At 51.4% G+C, this 24,247-nt stretch overlaps 1 protein-coding gene across 1 annotated transcript in view; it reads right to left on the bottom strand.

Moving 5' to 3' along the window:
* The window catches only part of LOC144734362 (receptor-type tyrosine-protein phosphatase S-like), a 232,586-nt gene extending 211,605 nt beyond the window's left edge, over positions 1–20,981 (bottom strand). The window contains 2 exon segments of the mRNA XM_078616477.1: positions 18,151–18,155; positions 20,812–20,981. Coding sequence (XP_078472603.1) covers positions 18,151–18,155; positions 20,812–20,981 — 175 coding nt within the window.
* Positions 20,982–24,247: the final 3,266 nt, after the last annotated feature.

Consider the following 24,247-nt stretch of genomic DNA (forward strand, 5'->3'; position numbering starts at 1 on the left):
TGTACAGGAGGTCATGGCTTTGATCGAGACCCTGACGATGCCTGCTGCTGGAAATGTGGAGTTTAAGTCTCTCTCTCATCATCATCACGGTGGCTAGGAGATGTTGACTACCTCGCCTGGTGTACAGGAGGTCGTGGCTTCGACCCTGACCCTGACGATGCCTGCTGCTGTATATTTAGAGTGTGCGTGTTTCTCTCTCTCTCTCGTCATCACTGCAACATTTACAATTCCAGTACAATTTGTGGGTTTACTCTCCAACACACAACCGGTGTGCTGTACTAGTCACGAATTAACCACGTTTTGTTTACGCGACAAACCCCTCACTAATTGGCCGTGTCGGGTGGTGGCGGGTTTAACGGGCACATTTATATTCACTCGATCTAACCCCACCCCCCCAAAAAAACCTCGATCATGGATAATATTGGCCGCGAAAGCCTACGTGTTCAACTATTTAACATCTTGACTTAAAGCTTTCGTGACTGCAGAAATTCATATTCTTTGGGGTCTTTCGGTAAATTCACGTAGAAGGGAAATAATAAAATAATAAAAATAAATCAATAAAATACAATTCTCACGACGTTTCGGCCACAACGCAAGCAGCCATCCTCAGCTGAAGAACAGGTCTGTCGGAAAGACAGCGTCTTAATGAGACCGACCTGTTCTTCACCTGAGGACGGCCGCTTGCGTTGTGGCCGAAACGTCGTGAGAATTGTATTTTATAATGTTTTCTTTTTATTATTTTATTATTTCCCTTCTACGTGACTTACCGAAAGAACCAAGAAGATGAATTTAATTTCATTATGTTTTATTTTTATCATTTTATTATTTCCCTTCTACGTGACTATACCGAAAGAACCAAGAAGATGAATTTTATTTCATTATGTTTAATTTTTATCATTTTATTATTTCCCTTCTACGTGACTTTACCGAAAGAACCAAGAAGATGAATTTTATTTCATTATGTTTTATTTTTATCATTTCATTATTTCCCTTCTACGTGACTTTACCGAAAGAACCAAGAAGATGAATTTAATTTCATTATGTTTTATTTTTATCATTTTATTATTTCCCTTCTACGTGACTTCACCGAAAGAACCAAGAAGATTAATTTTATTTCATTATGTTTTATTTTTATCATTTTATTATTTCCCTTCTACGTGACTTCACCGAAAGAACCAAGACGATGAATCCCCGCAGTCACGAAAGCTTTAAATCAAAACCCAAAGAATAGTTAACATGTCCTAAGCCAAGGCCACCACCACCACCATCACCTCCTCCTCGATTTGGCAGCGTCACACGCAGAGCGCCCGCACAGCCGGCAATCAAACCGGCTCTGCGTGAGCCTCGCCACAATCACCATCATTGTTCCCGCTCTAGCTGTCTCAGCTGTGTTCTACTCTCTCTACGTTCCACACTCTCTCTCTCACCGCAGTTTAACACGTCGTAGAAGTGGTAGTAAGAACGAAACAGCAGGATTTCTCTCCACAAATCTGTCTCTTGCCTGATGATGCCGGTTGTAATTACTGGCGAGACGTCGCACTCGAATTGTTCAATGTCGTGGATTTAACTCTCCAACACACCGGTGCGTAGATCTAGTAAGGAATTGGCCACGTTCTGTTTTACGTGACAAGCCCCTTACTGCTCTTAGGTTTTTTTCGGTCAAGTCACGTGGGTGAAAATTAATAAAAGTCAAGTAAAAAAAATCACGACGTTTCGGAGGCAAAAAGCTTCATAGCTCATCGGATTTGGCGAGTTAGATCAACACCCAATCCCCTTCACCCCCACAAATGCAGATAGCCACCACCACGAACAACAACAACGACAACAACAAAACCCAACACAAGAGGCAGAGGAAGGCGGTGGCGAATTTGCAGTCAATATCTCCCGGAAAGATTAAATCTTAAATCCGTGAACAAGTTTTTATTTTTTGCCATGCAAGGCCCCACTGAGCTATGTCGCTCTTTTCATCAGAAGCGACCTGGCCTGACACAAATGATAGCACCTCAACGAAGTGGCTTAGCATCACGTGGGGATTTATAGACGTAGCCAAATAACTCTTAAACGCACGTCGATTCTACGTGTGGACGGCGGGGGGCGGGGGGCGGGAAACCCGAGGACCCGGAGAAAAATCCACGCGACCACGGGAAGAGAGAGAGAGACACGCAATCCCCAAATATACAGCGGGCATCGTCAGGGCCGGGATCGAACCCACGACCTCCTGTATACCAGGCGAGGTAGTTAACATCTCCTAGCCACCGTGATGATGATGAGATGAGAGAGACATGCAATCCCCAAATATACAGCGGGCATCATCAGGGCCGGGATCGAACCCACAACCTCCTGTATACCAGGCGAGGTAGTTAACATCTCCTAGCCACCGTGATGATGGTGATGACAGAGAGAGAGACACGCAAACTTCAAATATACAGCAGCAGGCGTCAGGGTCGGGATCAAACCCACGACCTCCTGTACACCAGGCGAGGTAGTTAACATCTCCTAGCCACCGTGATGATGATGAGAGACATGAAATCCCCAAATATACAGCAGCGGGCATCATCAGGGCCGGGATCGAACCCACGACCTCCTGTATACCAGGCGAGGTAGTTGACATCTCCTAGCCACCGTGATGATGATGATGAGAGAGACGCAAACTCCAAATATACAGCAGCAGGCGTCGTCAGGGTCGGGATCGAACCCACGACCTCCTGTACACCAGGCGAGGCCCTACTGCTGCCTGCTACCCCCCCCCGCCGCCCACCCCACGGCGCTCCATCGTTGCGCGGAATCTTGAGGCGCTAACAAATCAGGCGTCTCATATCAATGCCCTCGGCACACCATCGCCACCACCACTGCTGCGAGAGAGGCCCACGCAGCACGAAACGTCCTCACGCAACGCAGCACCCGAACAAACAAAAAGAGACAAAGATCCCACACCCCCGGTGTAGCCTCTAACAGACTGTTGGGGACAAGTGCTGTCAGCAGCGATGTTTACGCGGGAGGAGCAGCAACCGGGTCACTTAATTCGAGGCTGACCTCGGGGAGGGCTCACGAACCGGTACAGGGAAATCGAACCGCTCCCCATAACAAAGACATCATCTTCTTGGTTCTTTCGGTAAAGTCACGTAGAATGGAAATAATAAAATAATACAAATAAAACACAATGAAATAATTCTCAAGACGTTTTAATTTTTTTATTTTATTATTCCCATTCTACGTGACTTTACCGAAAGAACCAAGAAGATGAATCCCTGCAGTCACGAAAGCATTAAATCGAAATTTAAAGACAAAGATGCCCCGTATAGCCTGTGACAGACCGTTTGCTGTGAGCGACCAGCGAGTAGCAGCAGCCTACGAAGGCCGGCACTGTGGCACGAGATGGGTGGCCGGCACCACACGTAGCCGCCTTTGTCTCTCCCCCTAGTGGCGATGTTTACACACCGCAACCAGGGGCACATTTGAGGCTGAGTCGAACTAGGGGGGGGGGGGGTGGAGAGCTCAGGACGGGTTCAGATAATTGTCACTGGTGCTGGTGGCGGCCGTGAGCGGGAATCAAACTCGCCACGCGACACGCACACGAAGACAAAGATGCCCCGTGTAGCCTTAACCGGACTGTTGGGGCAAGTGCTGTTAGCGAGTAGCAGCACCTACGAAGGCCGGCACAGTGGCACACCAGGAGGGAGTGGGGGTGGCGACGTTTAACGACACACCGTCACCAGGCACTCATTTGAGGCTGAGTCGACCTAGGGGAGGTCCGGGACTGGTTCAGATTAATCGTCACCGCTGTTGGTGGCGGCCGTGAGCGGGAATCGAACTCCGCCCAACGTCAACACCGCCGCCACGGCAACCGCCGCCACGGCAACCACTGCCACGGCAACCACCGCCAGGGCAACCGCCGCCACGCAACCACCGCCACGGCAACCACCGCCAACAGCAACCACCGCCGCGGCAACCTCCGCCGCGGCAACCGCCGCCACGGCAACCACCGCCACGGCAACACCCGCCACGGCAACCACCGCCACGGCAACCGCCGCCACGGCAACCACCGCCACGGCAACACCCGCCACGGCAACCGCCGCCACGGCAACCACCGCCATGGCAACCGCCGCCACGGCAACCGCCGCCACGGCAACCGCCGCCAGGGCAACCACCGCCAGGAGAACCACCGCCACGGCAACCACCGCCACGGCAACCACCGCCACGGCAACCGCCGCCACGGCAACCACGACGGAGGAGCAAGGAGAGAGAGGGAGGCGAAGGCATGCGGCGTCGCTTAGCAACTGTCGTAGAGGAAATGCGCTTAATTGGCATCTCGCTTCCCACATCGTCGACCGCCACCACCAACCCCACCACCACCACCACCACCCCCACCGCCACCACCACCCCCACCACCACCACCACCACCACCCCCTTACTCCGTTATTTTTGTCTCGCCCGTGCGATGCTCGCGCCGACCACGGATCTAATTTATCTCGAGTGGAGGGGGGGGTTGAGAGAGGGAGGGAGAGGAGGGAGAGAGGCAGGCAGGGAGGGAGGGGAGAACGCACGCTGATTGCGAAGGAAAAAGACCGCCCGAGCGAGCGAGCGAGATTGGAATGAAATGAAAGGGCGGGTAATGGAAGGAAAAATGAAAGATATAATTTCATGACGATGACGATCTCCGTAAAACAAAACGGAACGCGAGCGCGAAAAGGCGCGAGGGTTCAGAATCAGCGGAAGGAGATGTTGACTACCTCGCCTGGTATACAGGAAGTCGTGGGTTCCGATCCCGACCCTGACGACGCCTGCTGCTGTATATTTGGAGTTTGCGTGTCTCTCTCTCATCATCATCATCATCACGGTGGCTAGATGTTAACTACCTCGCCTGGTTCACAGGAGGTCGTGGATCCCATCCCGACCCTGACGCCTGCTGCTGTATATTTGGAGTTTGCGTGTCTCTCTCTCATCATCATCACGGTGGCTAGGAGATGTTGACGACCTCGCCTGGTGTACAGGAGGTCGTGGGTTCGATCCCGACCCCTGACGACGCCTGCTGGTGTATATTTGGAGTTTGCGTGTCTCTCGCTCTCATCGTCATCATCACCGTGGCTAGATGTTAACTACCTCGCCTGGTATACAGGAGGTCGTGGCTTTGACCCCGACCCTGCCTTTGCCTGCTGTATATTGGAGTTTGCGTGGCTCTCTCTCTCTCTCTCTCATCATCATCACGGTGGCTATGAGATGTTAACTACCTCGCCTGGTATACAGGAGGTGCTGTATATTCAAGCGTGTCTCTCTCCCCGTGGTCGCGTGGATTTTTCTCCGGTTTTTTTTCCCCCACCCAACATTCAGAATCAACGGTCACCATGCGTTGAGGCTTCGGAAGTGTTTGGCTGCTGCTGCTATAACACTGGTCAACAACAAAAAATAACATTTTTTTCTGGCCTGGACTTTTGCAGCTGTTTTAGACTAAATTTCAGGGTGCCGATTCCAAATCTGATCTTGATTTTACCCGAAATTAACTCTGTCACTTATGATTGCAAGTTGTTGCGAGTCAGTGACTGCTTTAGTGTTAAAATATGGTGCTGTATTTTTAGGACAGCGTGTTTATATTTTATGTAGATATCCACATTTATTTAATATCTTTCTTCCGCAGTTTTTATTGAAAATGCAACATTTGATATCTCAAAAAACTGATGTGATAGTCAAAAACTGATTTGGAATCAGCACCCCAAAATTACCTTAAACCCGTTGGAATACCTTATGCCAGAAAAAGTGTGTTGACCAGTGTAAGTGTCCACGTGATGACGACAAGCCACTCCGTTGAGCGATCAATTTGTGCCGGACCCATATAGTACGTGGTAAAATTATAAAAAAAAAACAAATCATAGTTTAGTTCGGTTCTAATAATTATGAATCCACTCGCGTTCGCCTCTCCCCCGAAGCCTGGGAGGCTCTTCCCCCGTCCATGCCTCCGTGCGCACGCATCCAAATCGCGCTCTCTTGAGCTTCTTTTGCCCGCTAATTGGACCTCACGGCTGGACCCCGGGGTCCCGAATAAACCAAAGTGAAACTCGCATTCAATTTATTTTATTTCTGACGACTCCGTCTCACCGCGCGCGCGCGAACGCCGCTCGTTCTTCACCGAGAACACCCGCCGTTGCCAAAATAACCCGTCGCCATGAACCAAACTTTGAAACTTGAATTAGCTACACCATTTTTGGACCATCTTATCTGACAGGCACTATTTTACTTTACCGAGTGTTAACGTCCCCGGCGTTTAACAGCACTCTCCTTTTTCGTATTTGATTGTCAGCCAACACTGGCGAAAAACAACATGGGCATTTTGGTTCTCTTCAATCATGTGCACCAACAGGTCCACGTCCACGTCTACTTACACACCTCGTGCTCTCTTTTAGCCCTGCCCCCCCCTCCCAATACGTTCCATTCATTGGCTACCACATTCTGATAAGCTCCACCCCCCCTCAACTTGTATTTAAGAGCTTGCATCTTGGAATCCCTGCCTCACTTGATGCAGCAAATCTGGCTGTGACGGTCCCACCTGATGACGGAGACTCGTGTTGCCTCCGAAACGTCGTGATTTGTATTATTTTATTTTTTATTAATTTAAATTTCATGTTTTACCTACATGGTGACTTTACTGAATCCTCGCAGTCACGAAAGCTTCAAATCTAGAATTTCATTAGCGCATCGCGTAGAGCTCGTCGACAGGAATAGATCGTCGTACCGGACATAAAATGACGTCGCAACGCAGCTTGAGCGAGAGTCGGGGGGGGGGCTTATGGGACCCGGGGTCCCGCCATGAGGTTAATTTGCCGTCTTTCTGAAGCACGTGGCCAGAGCCGGTGGCACGCGAACTCGCTCACGGACTGCCGGGGCGACTGCTGTTAGCGAGTGGCAGCACCTTCGAAGGCTACTCATTTGAGGCTGAGTCGACCTAGAGGGAGGCCCAGGACCGGTTCAGATTATCGTCACTGGTGGTGTTGGCCGTGAGCGGGAATCGAACCCGGGCCGCCAGGTTCGTAGTGCGGCACGCTGACTGCTACACTACTGCTCCACACAAAAACAGACAACAACAACAACCGCTATTCCCCACTAAGTGGCGGGGACATCACCACGACGCTTGTGCCAGGCCATGTGCACCTTGAGGCTGTCACGTGAAGTGTCGAACGCCCGCTGGCAGGAGGTCACGGGGCAGACCCAGCGGGTGCCATGGGTTGGCTAACTGAGATGACTACTCGTTCACAAAACACACAAACACATACAACACACACAAACAAAGACAAAGATCCCCCGTATAGCCTTAACAGACTGTAGGGGCAAGTGCTGTTAGCGAGCACCTATGAAGGCCGGAACGGTACACGAACGAGGGGGTGGGTGGCCAGCACCACGCCCGACCGCCTTTGTCTCCCCAGTGGCGATGTTTACACCGCACCAGGTACTCATTTAAGGCTGAGTCGACCTAGGGGAGGCCCAGGACCGGTTCAAATAATCGTCACTGGTGTTGGCCGTGAGCGGGAATCGAACCCGGGTCGCCAGGTTCATAGCGCAGCGCGCTAACCGCTACACCACCGCTCCCCCCCCCCCCACACACACAAACACACGCACAAACACACACACAAACACACACACAAACACACACACAAACAAACACACACACACCCAAACACACACACAACCACACACACACAAACACACACACAAACAAACACACACACACCCAAACACACACACAACCACACACAACCACACACACACACACAAACACACACACAACCACACACACAAACAAACACACACACAACCACACACAAACACACACACAAACACACACACAAACACACACACAAACACACAGACACAACCAAACACACACACAACCACACACACAAACACACACACAAACACACAGACACAACCAAACACACACACAACCACACACACAAACACACACACAACCACACACACACACAACCACACACACAAACACACACACACAACAGACACACAAACACTCACACACACAACCACACACACAAACACACACAAACACACACACACACAACCACACACACACACAACCACACACAAACACACACACAAACACACACACACAAACACAACACACACACAAACACTCACACACACAACCACACACACAAACACACACACACACAACCACACACACACAAACACACACAAACACACACACAACCACACAAACACACACACAAACAAACAACCACACACACACAAACACACACACACACAACCACACACACACAAACACACACACACAAACAAACACACACACACCCAAACACACACACAACCACACACACACAACCACACACACAAACACACACACAACCACACACACAAACAAACACACACACAACCACACACAAACACACACACAACCAAACACACACAAACAAACCCAACACCCCAATGGACAAGCCTTCTCCAGGACGCAGCCGTACGTTCACTTTTCACGATCAAAGTTCAGCTCCCTCTTCCCGCCTCTTTCATTTCCACCGTTTTGATTCTGGGGCCGGGGCCTTCGACATCTTCCTCGCGTAACAAAACAAAAATCACAAACGAGCGTGGCTCAAATCCCCGGAAAATATATGTTATTTTTCTCTTTCTGGGAGTAGCGCGGCGCTGCTGCTGCTACTACTACTGCTGCCGCTGCGACTGCTGCTGCTGCTACTACTGCTGCTGCTACTACTGCTGCCGCTGCGACTGCTGCTGCTACTACTACTGCTGCCGCTGCGACTGCTGCTGCTGCTACTACTGCTGCTACTACTACTGCTGCCGCTGCGACTGCTGCTGCTACTACTGCTGCTACTACTACTGCTGCCGCTGCGACTGCTGCTGCTACTACTGCTGCTACTACTACTGCTGCCGCTGCTACTACTACTGCTGCTGCTACTACTGCTATTGCTGCTGCTATTACTGCTGGTGCTACTGCTGGTACTGCTACTGCTGCTGCTACTACTACTGCTGCCGCTGCTACTACTGCTGCTGCTGCTACTGCCGCTGCTACTACTGCTGCTGCTACTCATACGGCTACTACCACTGCTGCTGCTATGACTGCTGGTACTACTACTGCTGCTGCTACTACTGCTACTACTATTGCTGCTGCTACAACTACTGCTGCTGCTACTACTGGTACTACTGCTGCTATCGCTACTACTGCTACTACTATTGCTGCTGCTGCTACTACTACTGCTGCTGCTACGCCGCTACTACTGCTACTACTACTATTGCTGCTACTACTGTGCCGCTGCCGCTGCTACTCATACTGCTGCTGCCGCTGCGACGGAGCAATTTTCGCACCGATTCACACCTTGGCGGTGCAATCGGCCGGGAAAGAGGTGTTAACACTTTCGCTCGCGATCCCCACGGGGGAGGAATTTGTGAAATATCCAGGCGCGGAGAGGGCTCGCCTGGAACGTGAACTTTCAATCGCGAGGGCAGGCGGGAGGCGGGGGGACGTTGACGCGCTCGGCCGATGTCGCGTTACGGGCGTTGAGATCATCTCGCAGACCTCACCAGATCTCACGCTCGCAGATCCCACGAATCCCACGGATGTCACGCTCAAAGATCTCACAGATCTCACAGATCTCACGCTCGCAGATCCCACGAATCCCACGGATGTCACGCTCAAAGATCTCACAGATCTCACAGATCTCACGCTCGCAGATCCCACGAATCTCACGCTCAAAGATCTCACAGATCTCACCAGATCTCACGCTCGCAGATCCCACGAATCTCACGGATGTCACGCTCAAAGATCTCACAGATCTCACCAGATCTCACGCTCGCAGATGCCACGAATCTCACGCTCAAAGATCTCACAGATCTCACCAGATCTCACGCTCGCAGATCCCACGAATCTCATGCTCAAAGATCTCACAGATCTCACCAGATCTCACGCTCGCAGATGCCACGAATCTCACGGATGTCACGCTCAAAGATCTCACAGATCTCACCAGATCTCATGCTCGCAGATGCCACGAATCTCACGCTCAAAGATCTCACAGATCTCACCAGATCTCACGCTCGCAGATCCCACGAATCTCACGCTCAAAGATCTCACAGATCTCACCAGATCTCACGCTCGCAGATCCCACGAATCTCACGGATCTCACGCTCAAAGATCTCGCAGATCTCACCAGATCTCACGCTCGCAGATCCCACGAATCTCACGCTCAAAGATCTCACAGATCTCACCAGATCTCACGCTCGCAGATCCCACGAATCTCACGCTCAAAGATCTCACAGATCTCACCAGATCTCACGCTCGCAGATCCCACGAATCTCACGGATCTCACGCTCAAAGATCTCGCAGATCTCACCAGATCTCACGCTCGCAGATCCCACGAATCTCACGCTCAAAGATCTCACAGATCTCACCAGATCTCACGCTCGCAGATGCCATGAATCTCACGGATATCACAGATGTCACGCTCAAAGATCTCACAGATGTTTCCCCCTGGCCAAGGTTTCCCCACCGCCCACTGGGACAAGGAAAATAAGACAACGCACGAGTGGAGAGAACGGTAACACGCAGGAGCGAAAACGGGGTACAAAAAACATAGAAAAAAAGCGAGATGTAAAAAAAAATATTTAAAAAAAGTTAAATAATAAAATACATTTCGATTTAAAGCTTCCGTGACTGCAGGGATTCATATTCTTGGTTCTTTCGGTAAAGTCACGTAGAAGGGAAATAATACAATAATACTAATATAAAACAATAAGTGTCAAAAAAAAATTCGAAATAATGAACTTTTTAAAAATATATCTATCCCGTAATTTTTTCAACAATATTCGTTCCGAGCAATTATAATCATGTTTTACACTCGGAGGCGCATCGATTGGCCTATCGCTATGACCACGGTGGTATTCTTCGGCTCACGGGCAAGGAGGCACGCGAGGATTCCCCCCGTGGAAGTGACGATCAATTTGCCTCTTGACAATCCCTACTTCGTCTCGTGCTATAAATGCTCGTGGCAAAACACAATTATATTTGCCTGCAACAAGCGACGATGCCAATTATAAATATCAGCGATAGTAACAGTAATAGCGATGTGGATTCATCATCCACGAAGAGATGGCTGATGGCTTTCCGCAAGCCTGCGTCCAGCAGTCGATAGATGGTGGCCGATGCTGCTGCTGCTGCTGATGATGAAAGGTTCATCTCTTCGCCTAGCTCATGCAACACCTTCGCAGCGATTTCGAAGAATTGTACCGATTCAATCCCAACACCATTTGGTGAGAGTGTGGCTAAAGGGTTGACCACGTGAACCAGAGGTCGCAAACGGGTTTTGATTCCTTACCCGTACCCGTACCCGGCCGCACAAGGGTCGCAAACGGGTACCCGTACCCTACCCGATACCCGGCTACCCGTACCCAGCCGGGTATCGGGTAGGGTACGGGTACCCGATTGCGACCTCTGCGATGAAGCCATGTTGCAGGCGCGGGTGGGTTGATTCTATGAACTTGAATTGTGAGAAGAGACAAGACGTTGGGAAATGAGTGACAAACGGTGACTCACCAGTGACTCACGGCCTACCCGTACCCGTACCCGGCCGCACCAGGGTCGCAAACGGGTACCCGTACCCGGCTGGGTACGGGTAGCCGGGTATCGGGTAGGGTACGGGTATCGGGTACCCGGTTGCGACCTCTGACGTGAACCCATTACCGCAACAAAATAAAACCATGACTTAACCTGGAGGAATCTTACGAGCTATAAAGCTCTTTAATCACAGACGGGGTCAGCACGTGACAACAACAACAACATAGTAAGCAGACAGCCTCCACGAGCACCACGGAGTGAGGAGGAGGCTATGAATTCTAGATTTGAAGCTTTCGTGACTGCACGGATTCATATTCTTAGATTTTTTTTCGGTAAAGTCACGTAGGTAAAAATAAATAAATAAATAAAAGTAAAATAAAAATAAAATAAAAATCACGACGTTTCGGAGGCAACACAAGCTTCCGTCTTCAGGTGGGACCGTCACAACACGATAGCTGTAATCAAGTGAGAAAAAACCTAAGAATATATGAGGAGGAGGCCTTCATGCAGCAGTGGATTGCCAACGGGCTGCGGTTATCACGATCATCTCACAGGCACATGGGGAGCGCACCGAACCGCGCGGACCGACGCTCGCTCAGCCCGAAATCTTCGAAAATTCCCCGGAAAATCCGAAATCCCGTTGTCCCACCAGAGCCGCCCCCCCCCCCCACACGCCTCTGGACTGACACCCACGGCGGTCTGATTAACGCAGCGGCCGACAATCTGCTGCGATGAAGACGGGGTCGCCCCGGCCTGGAGGGTTCAAACGCATTTAGATTAATTGCGCTAATGTGAAGTGACTTGGAAGGATTTGACGGCGGTGGCGGCGGGGTAAAAAAAAAAGGCGAGCGAGCGAGCGTTGCACCGTAAAAGAAAAAAAAAATGTAATATCGGCTAAATCTAAGTAATTAAAAACGTAGAAGGGATGGGGGGGGGGGGTTATAAAGAACACAATTAATTAATGTGACAAGCGGCGGGCATGAATCCTCTGAACCGCTTCACCTGGCACGTCAGCGAGGTTTCAGAAAAATAAAAAATAATTTTAAAAAATTAAAAATCTAAGCGGCGACTTTGCCTCTTAATTGCCAAACCGACGGTGCTTATCTGAAGGCACGTAAAATTGCAAGTGGCAGACGGGAAAATAAATTGGTCCCAGGAGGTGAAACACTGAAGGACTCTTTCTCACCTGCAAAAAAAAAACCCACCACCCTGCTACGGGAGAAGATAAAAATAAACGTTGCAAAGACGTATTTTACAGTCCGGCGTTTCTTTCCATCTATATATATTTTCTATATAGATTTTTTTTCTCTCCTCTCCCTCTCTCTCTCTCTCAAATATTTCTCGCCACGGTTGCGGGTCGTTGACCTACAGCTGCGATGCGTCGACTTGAGATGGCCTCACGGGGCCGGGACGGGCGCGTGAATGTCACGCGCAAGACGGCCACACGCACACAAGCACGAAAAAAATCAAATCAAATTTGCGCAAACTTCTTGGGGACGCGGTGGGGGGGGGGGGTGGAGGGAACATCCGCTGCCTGGGAGTGAGACGCAGCAAATTTTTACAGGCGGGAGAGGACCGGCCAGCCAGGCAGCCAGCCAGCCAGGCAGCCAGCCAGCCAGCCAGGCAGCCAGCCAGGCAGCCAGCCAGGCAGCCAGCCAGCCAGGCAGCCAGCCAGGCAGCCAGCCAGGCAGCCAGCCAGCCAGCCAGGCAGCCAGCCAGCCAGGCAGCCAGCCAGGCAGCCAGCCAGGCAGCCAGCCAGCCAGGCAGCCAGCCAGCCAGCCAGGCAGCCAGCCAGGCAGCCAGGCAGCCAGCCAGCCAGCCAGCCAGGCAGCCAGCCAGCCAGCCAGGCAGCCAGGCAGCCAGCCAGCCAGCCAGGCAGCCAGCCAGCCAGGCAGCCAGGCAGCCAGCCAGGCAGCCAGCCAGCCAGCCAGGCAGCCAGCCAGCCAGCCAGGCAGCCAGCCAGGCAGCCAGCCAGGCAGCCAGCCAGGCAGGCAGCCAGCCAGCCAGCCAGCCAGGCAGCCAGCCAGGCAGCCAGCCAGCCAGGCAGCCAGCCAGCCAGGCAGCCAGCCAGCCAGGCAGCCAGCCAGGCAACCTACGATCGAGGCAGCGAGCGCGTGAGCGAGCGAGAACGCGCGAGCGCGTGATGGATCGCGCTGGCAACTCGCGCGCTCCGATCGAATGAGGCCGCGGATTCCACGCGGTGGGGGAGCGGTCGCATTGAATGCAACCGCTCATTAAATCGGTCGTCGGGTTTGCGATGCGGGCCGCTTCGCCCCCATGCCCCCTGCCCCCCCCCCCCCCCCGACTCTCGGTGGCTAATCGCGGCGGGGATCGGTGCAGAAAGGTGGTGGCGGGAGGGAGGGCGAGCATCAGGGGTTGCGGCTCGGCCTAATGAGGCCAGCGTCGCGTGAACAAGAAACGCGCGGCGTGGCGTGCGGGCGCGCGCGGAGAGATAAGCCGGCCTCCGTTTGTAAACGATGAGCCGGGTGGTGCGCAACCTCCCCCCCTCCCCCTCACCCCCCCTCCTCCACCCCCCCCCCGCCCCCCACCAGCGTTTGAATGAGCTGGGCAACCTGCTGAGGCTTTACCCGCCGGAGCTCACCTCTCCCTTCTCCCTCCCTTCTCTCTCTCTCCCCAGACGCGTGTTACAATTGTAATCGACGGGCTCCCATTGCTACGATGTTCGCTCGCAAAAACCGCTGAATGCCATCGGCCCCCCCCCCCCCCAACACACACACCTCCGCCCCCCCCCCCCCCGTACCCCACACCCCCCATCCCGGTACCAGTGCCGGACGAAGCTAGCGCGGGGCTTGTAGCATTATATTCTTAGGTTTTTTTCGGTAAAGTCACGTAGGTAAAACATTAAAATGAATAAAAGTAAAATAAAATAAAAATCACGACGTTTCGGAGGCAACACAAGCCTCCGTCTTCAGGTGGAACCGTCACAGCCACGACAGCTGTATCAAGTAAATGAGAGATTGCAGGAGCTACCACTCCGTTTATACAATGGTACCATTACGTGACTTTACCGAAAAAACCTACGAATATGAATCCTTGCAGTCACGAAAGCTTCAAATCTAGAACTTGTTGCATTATGTTATAAAGGGGCTCTAAATAAATAAAGAAATAACAAACTCGCAAAGATTAAAACACACACGTTTTTGTTACACGCACAGTAAAGCAATTGTATTTTTGTTCATTTGCTACACGGCCTAAGATAATACGACAAATGGCTAATCTTAAACACTCCCCAGTCGTTCATAAAAGTTGAAGGCAGAGTCACCGGACCGGAATTGATCGCTTGAAAGCATTCAGCGCTGGGACCCTTGAAAGGGCGGCGGTGCCCTTAGCAGACGTAGCTACTACATATGTAGTAGTACATCATATATGTAGTACATATGTAGTAGCTACACTACTACATATGTAGTAGTGCATCATATATGTAGTACATATGTAGTAGCTACACTACTACATATGTAGTAGTGTAGCTACTACTACATATGTAGTAGCTACACTACTACATATGTAGTAGTACATCCTGACCCCTGACGACGCCTGCTGTATATCTGGAGTTTGCGTGTCTCATCATCATCATCACGGTGGCTAGGAGATGTGAACTCCCTCGCCTGGTGTACAGGTGGTCGTGGGTTCGATCCTGACCCCTGACGATGCCTGCTGCTGTATATGTGGCGTTTGCGTGTCTCATCATCATCATCACGGTGGCTAGGAGATGTTAACTCCCTCGCCTGGTACGCAGGAGGTCGGTGGTTTCGATCCCGACCCCCCGACGACGCCCAAATCGTGCAGGCGAACCCCGACTCACGCGAAACCGTGCTCGCGTGAGAACACACGGAACCTCCCCAGCCCACCGCGCGCTCCGAGGCCTTGCCAGGCGCGCGTCCGGCTTGTGCCGCACGCAAATCGTCTTCCCGCGAGCGCCGGGCGCGGCGCGCGCCGCACATCGCCGTGGGGGGAGGCGGAGGCAAGGGGCCCCCCCACTGAGTCACGAGCGACCCGGTCATCACAAACGATAGGCTCAGCGAAGTGGGCTACATCATCGTCGTCGTCGTCGGCTTCGTCGCCACGCGGACATGCATAGCAGCGGCCAGGTGCTGCGCTCGAAACGCACGACGTCGATCGTGGCGTGCGCGACTGCTCCGAGAGCAATCGGCGAATGACGAGGTTTGACAGCGTCGCGTGTCGCAGGCACGAATGGCCGGAGGTAAACTTCGGTGGCGTGCAGCTCAAATTCTGCGTCACTCGAAATGCCTCGGTGGCGGGAGGGGGAGCCTGTACAGTGGGCTACACCAACACAGAGACTCATGGAGACTCATAGAGATACACAGAGACTCAGAGAGACTCGTAGAGATACACAGAGACTCATAGAGATACACAAAGACTCATAGAGACACACAGAGACTCATAGAGACACACAGAGACTCATAGAGATACACAGAGACTCATAAAGATACTCAGAGACTCATAGAGATACACAGAGACTCATAGAGACACACAGAGACTCATAGAGATACACATAGACTCAGGGAGATACACAGAGACTCATAGAGATACATGCACATATAGATGCTTAGAGATACACACAGACTCATAGAGATAGACAGAGACTCATAGAGATAGACAGAGACTCACAGAGATACACAGAGGCTCACAGAGATACACAGAGACTCATAGAGATACACAGAGACTCAGGGAGATACACAGAAACTCAGAGATACACAGAGACTCATAGAGATACACATGGACTCAGGGAGATACACAGAGACTCACAGAGATAGACAGAGACTCATAGAGATACACAGAGACTCAGGGAGATACACAGAAACTCAGAGATACACAGAGACTCATAGAGATACACATGGACTCAGGGAGATACACAGAGACTCAGGGAGATACACAGAGACTCACAGAGATACACATGGACTCAGGGAGATACACAGAGACTCAGGGAGATACACAGAGACTCACAGAGATACACAGAGACCCAGGGAGATACACAGAGACTCATAGAGATACACAGATAATCATAGAGATACACAGAGACTCAGGGAGATACACAGAAACTCATAGAGATACACAGAGACTCACAAAGACACATATGGACTCATATAGATACACAGAGACTCATAGAGATACACAGAGACTCAGGGAGATACACAGAGACTCAGGGAGATACACAGAGATACACAGAGACTCATAGAGATACACAGATAATCATAGAGATACACAGAGACTCAGGGAGATACACATAGACTCAGGGAGATACACAGAGATACACAGAGACTCATAGAGATACACAGAGAATCATAGAGATACACAGAGACTCAGGGAGATACACAGAAACTCATAGAGATACACAGAGACTCATAGATACACATAGACTCAAGGAGATACACAGAGACTCACAGAGATACACAGAGACTAAGGGAGATACACAGAGACTCAGGGAGATATACAGAGACTCAGGGAGATACACAGAGATACACAGAGACTCATAGAGATACACAGAGACTCAGGGAGATACACAGAGACTCACAGAGATACACAGAGACTCATAGAGATACACATAGACTCAGGGAGATACACAGAGACTCACAGAGATACACAGAGACTCAGGGAGATACAGAGACTCAGGGAGATACACAGAGATACACAGAGACTCATAGAGATACACAGAGACTCAGGGAGATACACAGAAACTCATAGAGATACACAGAGACTCATAGAGATACACATAGACTCAGGGAGATACACAGAGACTCAGGGAGATACACAGAGATACACAAAGACACATAGAGATACAGAGAGACTCAGGGAGATACACAGAGACTCACAGAAATACACAGAGACTCACAGAGACACATAGAGACCGGGTGAAAAAAGTGAGCTCTAATTAGTTTTGTACGCCACGATTCTCGGCCATCTGGCCCCAAGCGAGCGTGTCCCGGGGGGGAGAGAAAACAGAAAGAAGCGGAGGACAGGTGGCCAACTCTGGTCGGCTTGACGCTCTCGGTGGCACGCGGCACGGGGTGGGCCGGAGAGGCAGCGGGGACGTCCTCCGTGCCCTCGCGCTCACGGAGCGAGAGGAACGCCCGCCACCGCCGCCGCATCGAACCGAACCGAAGCCGAGAGCGATGCGGCTCGCGGGAAGAGCATCAGAATCAGATAATTGTTTTTTTTACCCTTCTATCTGGCAACAAAACTGACACCTTTTTTTACAAGGAGTCATGTTTGCATAGACCACAATACCTGCAGTCGTAATGTAAACAAAAAACATAACTCTAATGTATCCACTGTCCTTGAAGTTGATTGGTCCACACCCGAGACAGCTTTCCTTAGAGCCTAGTCTCACATGGTGTTGGACCAGATGACGCCAAAAGGCGCACAACTCAAAGACAATGCACCACCAGAGTATGAGAGCTCGGGGTTAGGATTTACACCATTGGAACCTCATTTGCCAGTAAAAAATATGATAATTGGTTTTTTACCCTTCTATCTGGCAACAAAACTGACACCTTTTTTTTACAAGGAGTCATGTTTGCATAGACCACAATACCTGCAGTCGTAATGCAAACAAAAAACATAACTCTGATAATGTATCCACTGTCCTTGAAGTTGATTGGTCCACACCCGAGACAGCTTTCCTTAGAGCCTAGTCTCACATGGTGTTGGACCAGATGACGCCAAAAGGCGCACAACTCAAAGACAATGCACCGGTATTGTAGGTCTATGCAAACATGACTCCTTGTAAAAAAGGTGTCAGTTTTGTTGCCAGATAGAAGGGTAAAAAAACAATTATCATATTTTTTACTGGCAAATGAGGTTCCAATGGTGTAAAAGCATCAGAATCAATTGAATTGAAACTGCGGGAGGAATCCGATGAGCTATGAAGCTCTTCCCCCCCCCCCCCCACCGATGTCCAGTCGGGGGGGGGGCACGGGGTAAGAACGATACAACAAACACAATTAGAGAAAACACGCACAAATAAAACCGAAACCATCCCCCCATCTTACCAGGCTAAGCCCCATTGAGGTCTTTACTTAATTTTCAAAAGAGACCCTGGCTGTCACAAATGGTAGCCGCTCAACGAAGTGGCTTCATCATCATCATCGCGTGGAAATTTATGTCAGCAGCCAAATACTCTAAACGCCGTGACGTTGATTCTAAATGTGCAGGGGAAAACCGGACGACCCGGAGAAAAAAAATCCACGCGACCACGGGGAGACACCGCAAACTCCAAATATACAGCAGTAGGCGTCAACGTCGGGATCGAACCACGACCACCTTTATACCAGACGAGGTAGGTAACATCTCCTCGCCACCGTGATGATGATGAGAGAGAGAGACACGCAAACTCCAAATATACAGCAGCAGGCATCGTCAGGGTCGGGATCGAACCCACGACCTCCTGCGTACCAGGTGAGGTAGTCAACATCTCCTAGCCACCGTGATGATGATGATGAGAAAGACACAAACTCCAAATATACAGCAGGCGTCAGGGTCGGGATCGAACCCACGACCTCCTGCGTACCAGGCGAGGTAGTTAACATCTCCTAGCCACCGTGATGATGATGAGAGAAAGAGACACGCAAACTCCAAATATACAGCAGCAGCAGGCATCGTCAGGGTCGGGATCGAACCCACGACCACCTGTATACCAGGCGAGGTAGTTAACATCTCCTAGCCACCGTGATGATGATGATGAGAGAGACACAAACTCCAAATATACAGCAGGCGTCAGGGTCGGGATCGAACCCACGACCTCCTGCGTACCAGGCGAGGTAGTTAACATCTCCTAGCCACCGTGATGATGATGATGAGAGAGAGACACGCAAACTCCAAATACACAGCAGCAGGCGTCAGTCAGGATCGAACCCTGACCTCCTGTATACCAGGCGAGGTAGTCAACATCTCCTAGCCACCGTGATGATGATGAGAGAGAGACACGCAAACTCCAAATATACAGCAGCAGGCGTCAGTCAGGATCGAACCCACGACCACCTGTACACCAGGCGAGGTAGTCAACATCTCCTAGCCACCGTGATGATGATGAGAGAGAGAGACACGCAAACTCCAAATATACAGCAGCAGGCATCGTCAGGAGTCGGGATCGAACCCTGACCACCTGTATACCAGGCGAGGTAGTTAACATATCCTAGCCACCGTGATGATGATGAGAGAGAGAGACCTGACCTCCTGTATACCAGGCGTCGGGCGTGCACTCTCTCTCTCTCTCCTGCAACCCAATTAACATGGCTGCCTTCCCCTCTCCTCTCCCTTGTCAGCTGCGGCGAGAGAGAGAGAGACGGAGATGGAGAGAGAGCGGCCAGAGAGAGAGAGAGATAAGAGAGACTGTGAGAGCGGCGGTGGTGGTGGTGGTCGTGGGGTGGTGGTCGTGGGGTGGTGGTCGTGGGGGTAGCGGTCGTGTAGCGGTTAGCGCGCACTGCGCAACGAACCCGGCGCACCCGAGTTCGCTACCCGCTCACGGCCACCATCACCGGTGATGATTAGAATCTGACTCGGCCTCAAATGAGTGCCTGGTGCGGCGGTGGTGAGAGAGAGAGAGCGCGCATCCGTGCGCGCGTAGCGCTTGCGAGAGGTGAGGAGAGAAAGAGAGCGAGCGAGAGAGTGAGCGAGAGGTGGGAGTTTACATGAAGCAAAGTTATTTTTAAAAAAATATATACGAAATGATGAACGAAGCAAAGTGCCGACTACACCGAGCATCTTCTTGTTTCCGCTGATCGTAAAAAAAAAGAGAGAGAGGCCAAGAGAGCGAGAGAGAGCGGGCGCGACCGTGCATGGCCAGCGTTTGAGAGAGGGGAGGAGGAGGAGAGAGAAAGAGAGAGAGCCAAAGAGAGAATGAGAGAGCGAGAGAGAGCACGATCGTGCATGCGTAGCGTTTGATGCAACTGCACACACGCGCACACGCACGTGCACACGCACGTGCACACACGCGCACACACACGCACACGTGCACACACACGTGCACACACACGTGCACACACGCACGCACACGTACACACACACACACGCACACACACGCGCGCACACACACGCGCGCACACACACGCGCACACACACGCACGCACACACGCACGCACACACACGCGCGCACACGCACAAGCGCCTCGGGGCCCTTCTCTGTTGGTGTGGCCAAGGGTTTGGCAGCGTAGCCGCGTAATAACTTTACCGATGTTGTTTGTTTATCGTACGGAAAGCACGGCGGGTGGGGTGGCGGTAGGTAGGTGGTGGTGGTGGTAGGTAGGTAGGTGGTGGGGGGGGGTGGGGGACTGAGGGAATAGGCAACCCACGCGGCGCGCGCGCGGGGCAGAGTTGCCGGCGGGGACGATTTGGCGCGGCTCGTGCGAACGTGACGACTCATCGTTGTTTGCTACTCCGCAGTGGCGGGTGGCGGGGGGTCCGTTGCACGGGGTCATCTCCCGATGAAGGGTTCAGAAAGCCGCGTCGACGATTTACTATCCGGCGATGGCACGACCGCTTCCCGGCGTTGTCCGATGGGGCGAAGCCGGCAAGACTCCGAAGGCTGCGAAACCAGGCCCGGCGATGGGCCACCGTGTCGCGTGACAACATCAACAACAATAACAAGAACAACATAGTAGTAGGTTTTAACCCTTTTAAACTGGTACAAAACTGACACCTTTGTACCAGTTTAAAAGGGTAAAAACCTACTACTATATTTTGCCACTGGTAAAAGAGATCTCATAGTGAATAACAACAATAACAACAACAATAACAACACAAGTGGCTACGCATGATTTTCGGTGTCAAATATGATGGACATACACACACGGGACATTATACAGCACGTACAACGATGAGAAGAGTGCGTGCGATGTGGGGAGCGGTAGCGTGGTGGTGGCGTTTAGCGCTGCGCTGCGAACCCGGCCAACGCCGGTGACGTTCATCTCGACCGGTCGTGGGCCTCCCCCTAGGTCGACTCGGCCTCGAATCAGTAGCCGGTGCGGTGTGCGAACATCGCCACTGGGGAGACAAAGGCGGCCGGGCGCGGTGTTTGCCAACCTCCCCACCCCCCGTGTGTCGTGCCGGCCTTCGTAGGTGCTGCTCGCTAACAGCACTTGCCCCAACAGTCTGTTCAGGCTATACGGGGAGGGGGGAACTTTGTCTCTTTTTGTTCGCTGGTGTGCGGTCCAAGCGAGGTGCAATGAGTCTGAAGAGATTCTAGATTTGAAGTTTTTGTGACTGCAAGGATTCATACTCTTTTTCTTGGGTTTTTTTCGGTAAAGTCACGTAGGTAAAATAAATAAATAAGATATTATTCTTTTTATTTTTATTTTATTAAAAAAATCTATTTTTATTTTTAAAAATAATCTATTATAATTTTTATTTTATTTAAAAATTCTATTTTTATTTTAAAAAATAATCTATTATTATTTTATTTTTAAAAATAAATTTTTATTGTTATTTTTTATTTTTATTTTTAAAAATAATCTATTATTATTTTTATTTTATAAAAAAAAATCTTTTTTTTTTAAATAATCTCTTTTTATTTTTTATCTCCGTGACTTTACCGAAAAAAACCTACGAGTATGAGTCTGAAGAGCCGGTGCGGGTCGTGCAGCACCGCCGGTGCGGTGCGCGACCCCGACGGCGCACGGCGGTGAGGGGGGTGCAGGGAGTGCATCGCCGGGACTGTGCAGAGCACCACGGCGAAGGGAAATGCAGCGGTGCAGCACCACCGTGAAGTGCACAGCGGTGTGTGTGTGTGTGCTGTGTGTGTGCTGTGTGTGTGTAGGCTGTGTGTGTGCTGTGTGTGTGCAGGCTGTGTGTGCTGTGTGTGTGCTGTGTGTGTGTAGGCTGTGTGTGTGCTGTGTGTGTGCAGGCTGTGTGTGCTGTGTGTGTAGGCTGTGTGTGTGCTGTGTGTGTGTGCTGTGTGTGTGCGCTGTGTGTGTGCTGTGTGTGTGCTGTGTGTGTGCTGTGTGTGTGTGCTGTGTGTGTGCTGTGTGTAGGCTGTGTGTGTGTGGTGTGTGTGTGCTGTGTGTGTGTGTGTGCTGTGTGTACTGTGTGTGTAGGCTGTGTGTGCTGTGTGTGTGTGTGTAGGCTGTGTGTGTGTGCTGTGTGTGTAGGCTGTGTGTGTGTGCTGTGTGTCCGCTGTGTGTGTACTGTGTGTGCTGTGTGTGTCTAGGCTGTGTGTGTGCTGTGTGTGCTGTGTGTGTGTGTACTGTGTGTGTGCTGTGTGTGTGTGCTGTGTGTAGGCTGTGTGTGTGTGCTGTGTGTGTGTGTACTGTGTGTGTGCTGTGTGTGTGTGTGCTGTGTGTGTGTGCTGTGTGTGTGTGTGCTGTGTGTGTAGGCTGTGTGTGTGCTGTGTGTGTGTGCTGTGTGTGTGTGTGCTGTGTGTGCTGTGTGTGTGCTGTGTGTGTGCTGTGTGTGTGTGTGCTGTGTGTGTACTGTGTGTACTGTGTGTGCGGTGTGTGTGCTGTGTGTGTGTGCTGTGTGTGTGTGTGCTGTGTGTGTGCTGTGTGTGTGTAGGCTGTGTGTGCGGTGTGTGTGTGTGCGGTGTGTGTGCGGTGTGTGTGCTGTGTGTGTGCTGTGTGTGTGCTGTGTGTGTGCTGTGTGTGTGCTGTGTGTGTGCTGTGTGTGTGCTGTGTGTGTGCTGTGTGTGTGCTGTGTGTGTGCTGTGTGTGCTGTGTGTGTGTAGGCTGTGTGTGTGCTGTGTGTGTGTAGGCTGTGTGTGTGTGTGTGCTGTGTGTGTAGGCTGTGTGTGTGTTGTGTGTGTGCTGTGTGTGTGCTGTGTGTGTACTGTGTGTGCTGTGTGTGTGTACTGTATGTGTGCTGTGTGTGTGTGCTGTGTGTGTACTGTGTGTACTGTGTGTGTGCTGTGTGTGTGTGCTGTGTGTGTGCTGTGTGTGTGTGTGCTGTGTGTGTACTGTGTGTACTGTGTGTGCGGTGTGTGTGCTGTGTGTGTGTGCTGTGTGTGTGTGTGCTGTGTGTGTGCTGTGTGTGTGTAGGCTGTGTGTGCGGTGTGTGTGTGTGCTGTGTGTGCGGTGTGTGTGCTGTGTGTGTGCTGTGTGTGTGCTGTGTGTGTGCTGTGTGTGTGCTGTGTGTGTGCTGTGTGTGTGCTGTGTGTGTGCTGTGTGTGTGCTGTGTGTGTGTACTGTGTGTGCTGTGTGTGTGTAGGCTGTGTGTGTGCTGTGTGTGTAGGCTGTGTGTGTGTGTGTGCTGTGTGTGTAGGCTGTGTGTGTGTTGTGTGTGTGCTGTGTGTGTGCTGTGTGTGTACTGTGTGTGCTGTGTGTGTGTACTGTATGTGTGCTGTGTGTGTGTGCTGTGTGTGTACTGTGTGTACTGTGTGTGTGCTGTGTGTGTGTGCTGTGTGTGTGTAGGCTGTGTGTGTGCTGTGTGTGTGTGTGCTGTGTGTGTACTGTGTGTACTGTGTGTGTACTGTGTGTGTGTACTGTGTGTGTGCTGTGTGTGCTGTGTGTGTGTACTGTGTGTGTGTAGGCTGTGTGTGTGCTGTGTGTGTGTTTTGCTGTGTGTGTGTGCTGTGTGTGTAGGCTGTGTGTGTAGTGTGTGTGTGTGTACTGTGTGTGTGTAGGCTGTGTGTGTGTGTGTGTGCTGTGTGTGTGTGCTGTGTGTGTGTGCTGTGTGTGTGTACTGTGTGTGTGTAGGCTG

Source organism: Lampetra planeri, chromosome 3 (genome assembly GCF_965212315.1).
Source record: "Lampetra planeri chromosome 3, kcLamPlan1.2.h2, whole genome shotgun sequence".
In the NCBI taxonomy this organism is placed as follows: Eukaryota; Metazoa; Chordata; class Hyperoartia; order Petromyzontiformes; family Petromyzontidae; genus Lampetra; species Lampetra planeri.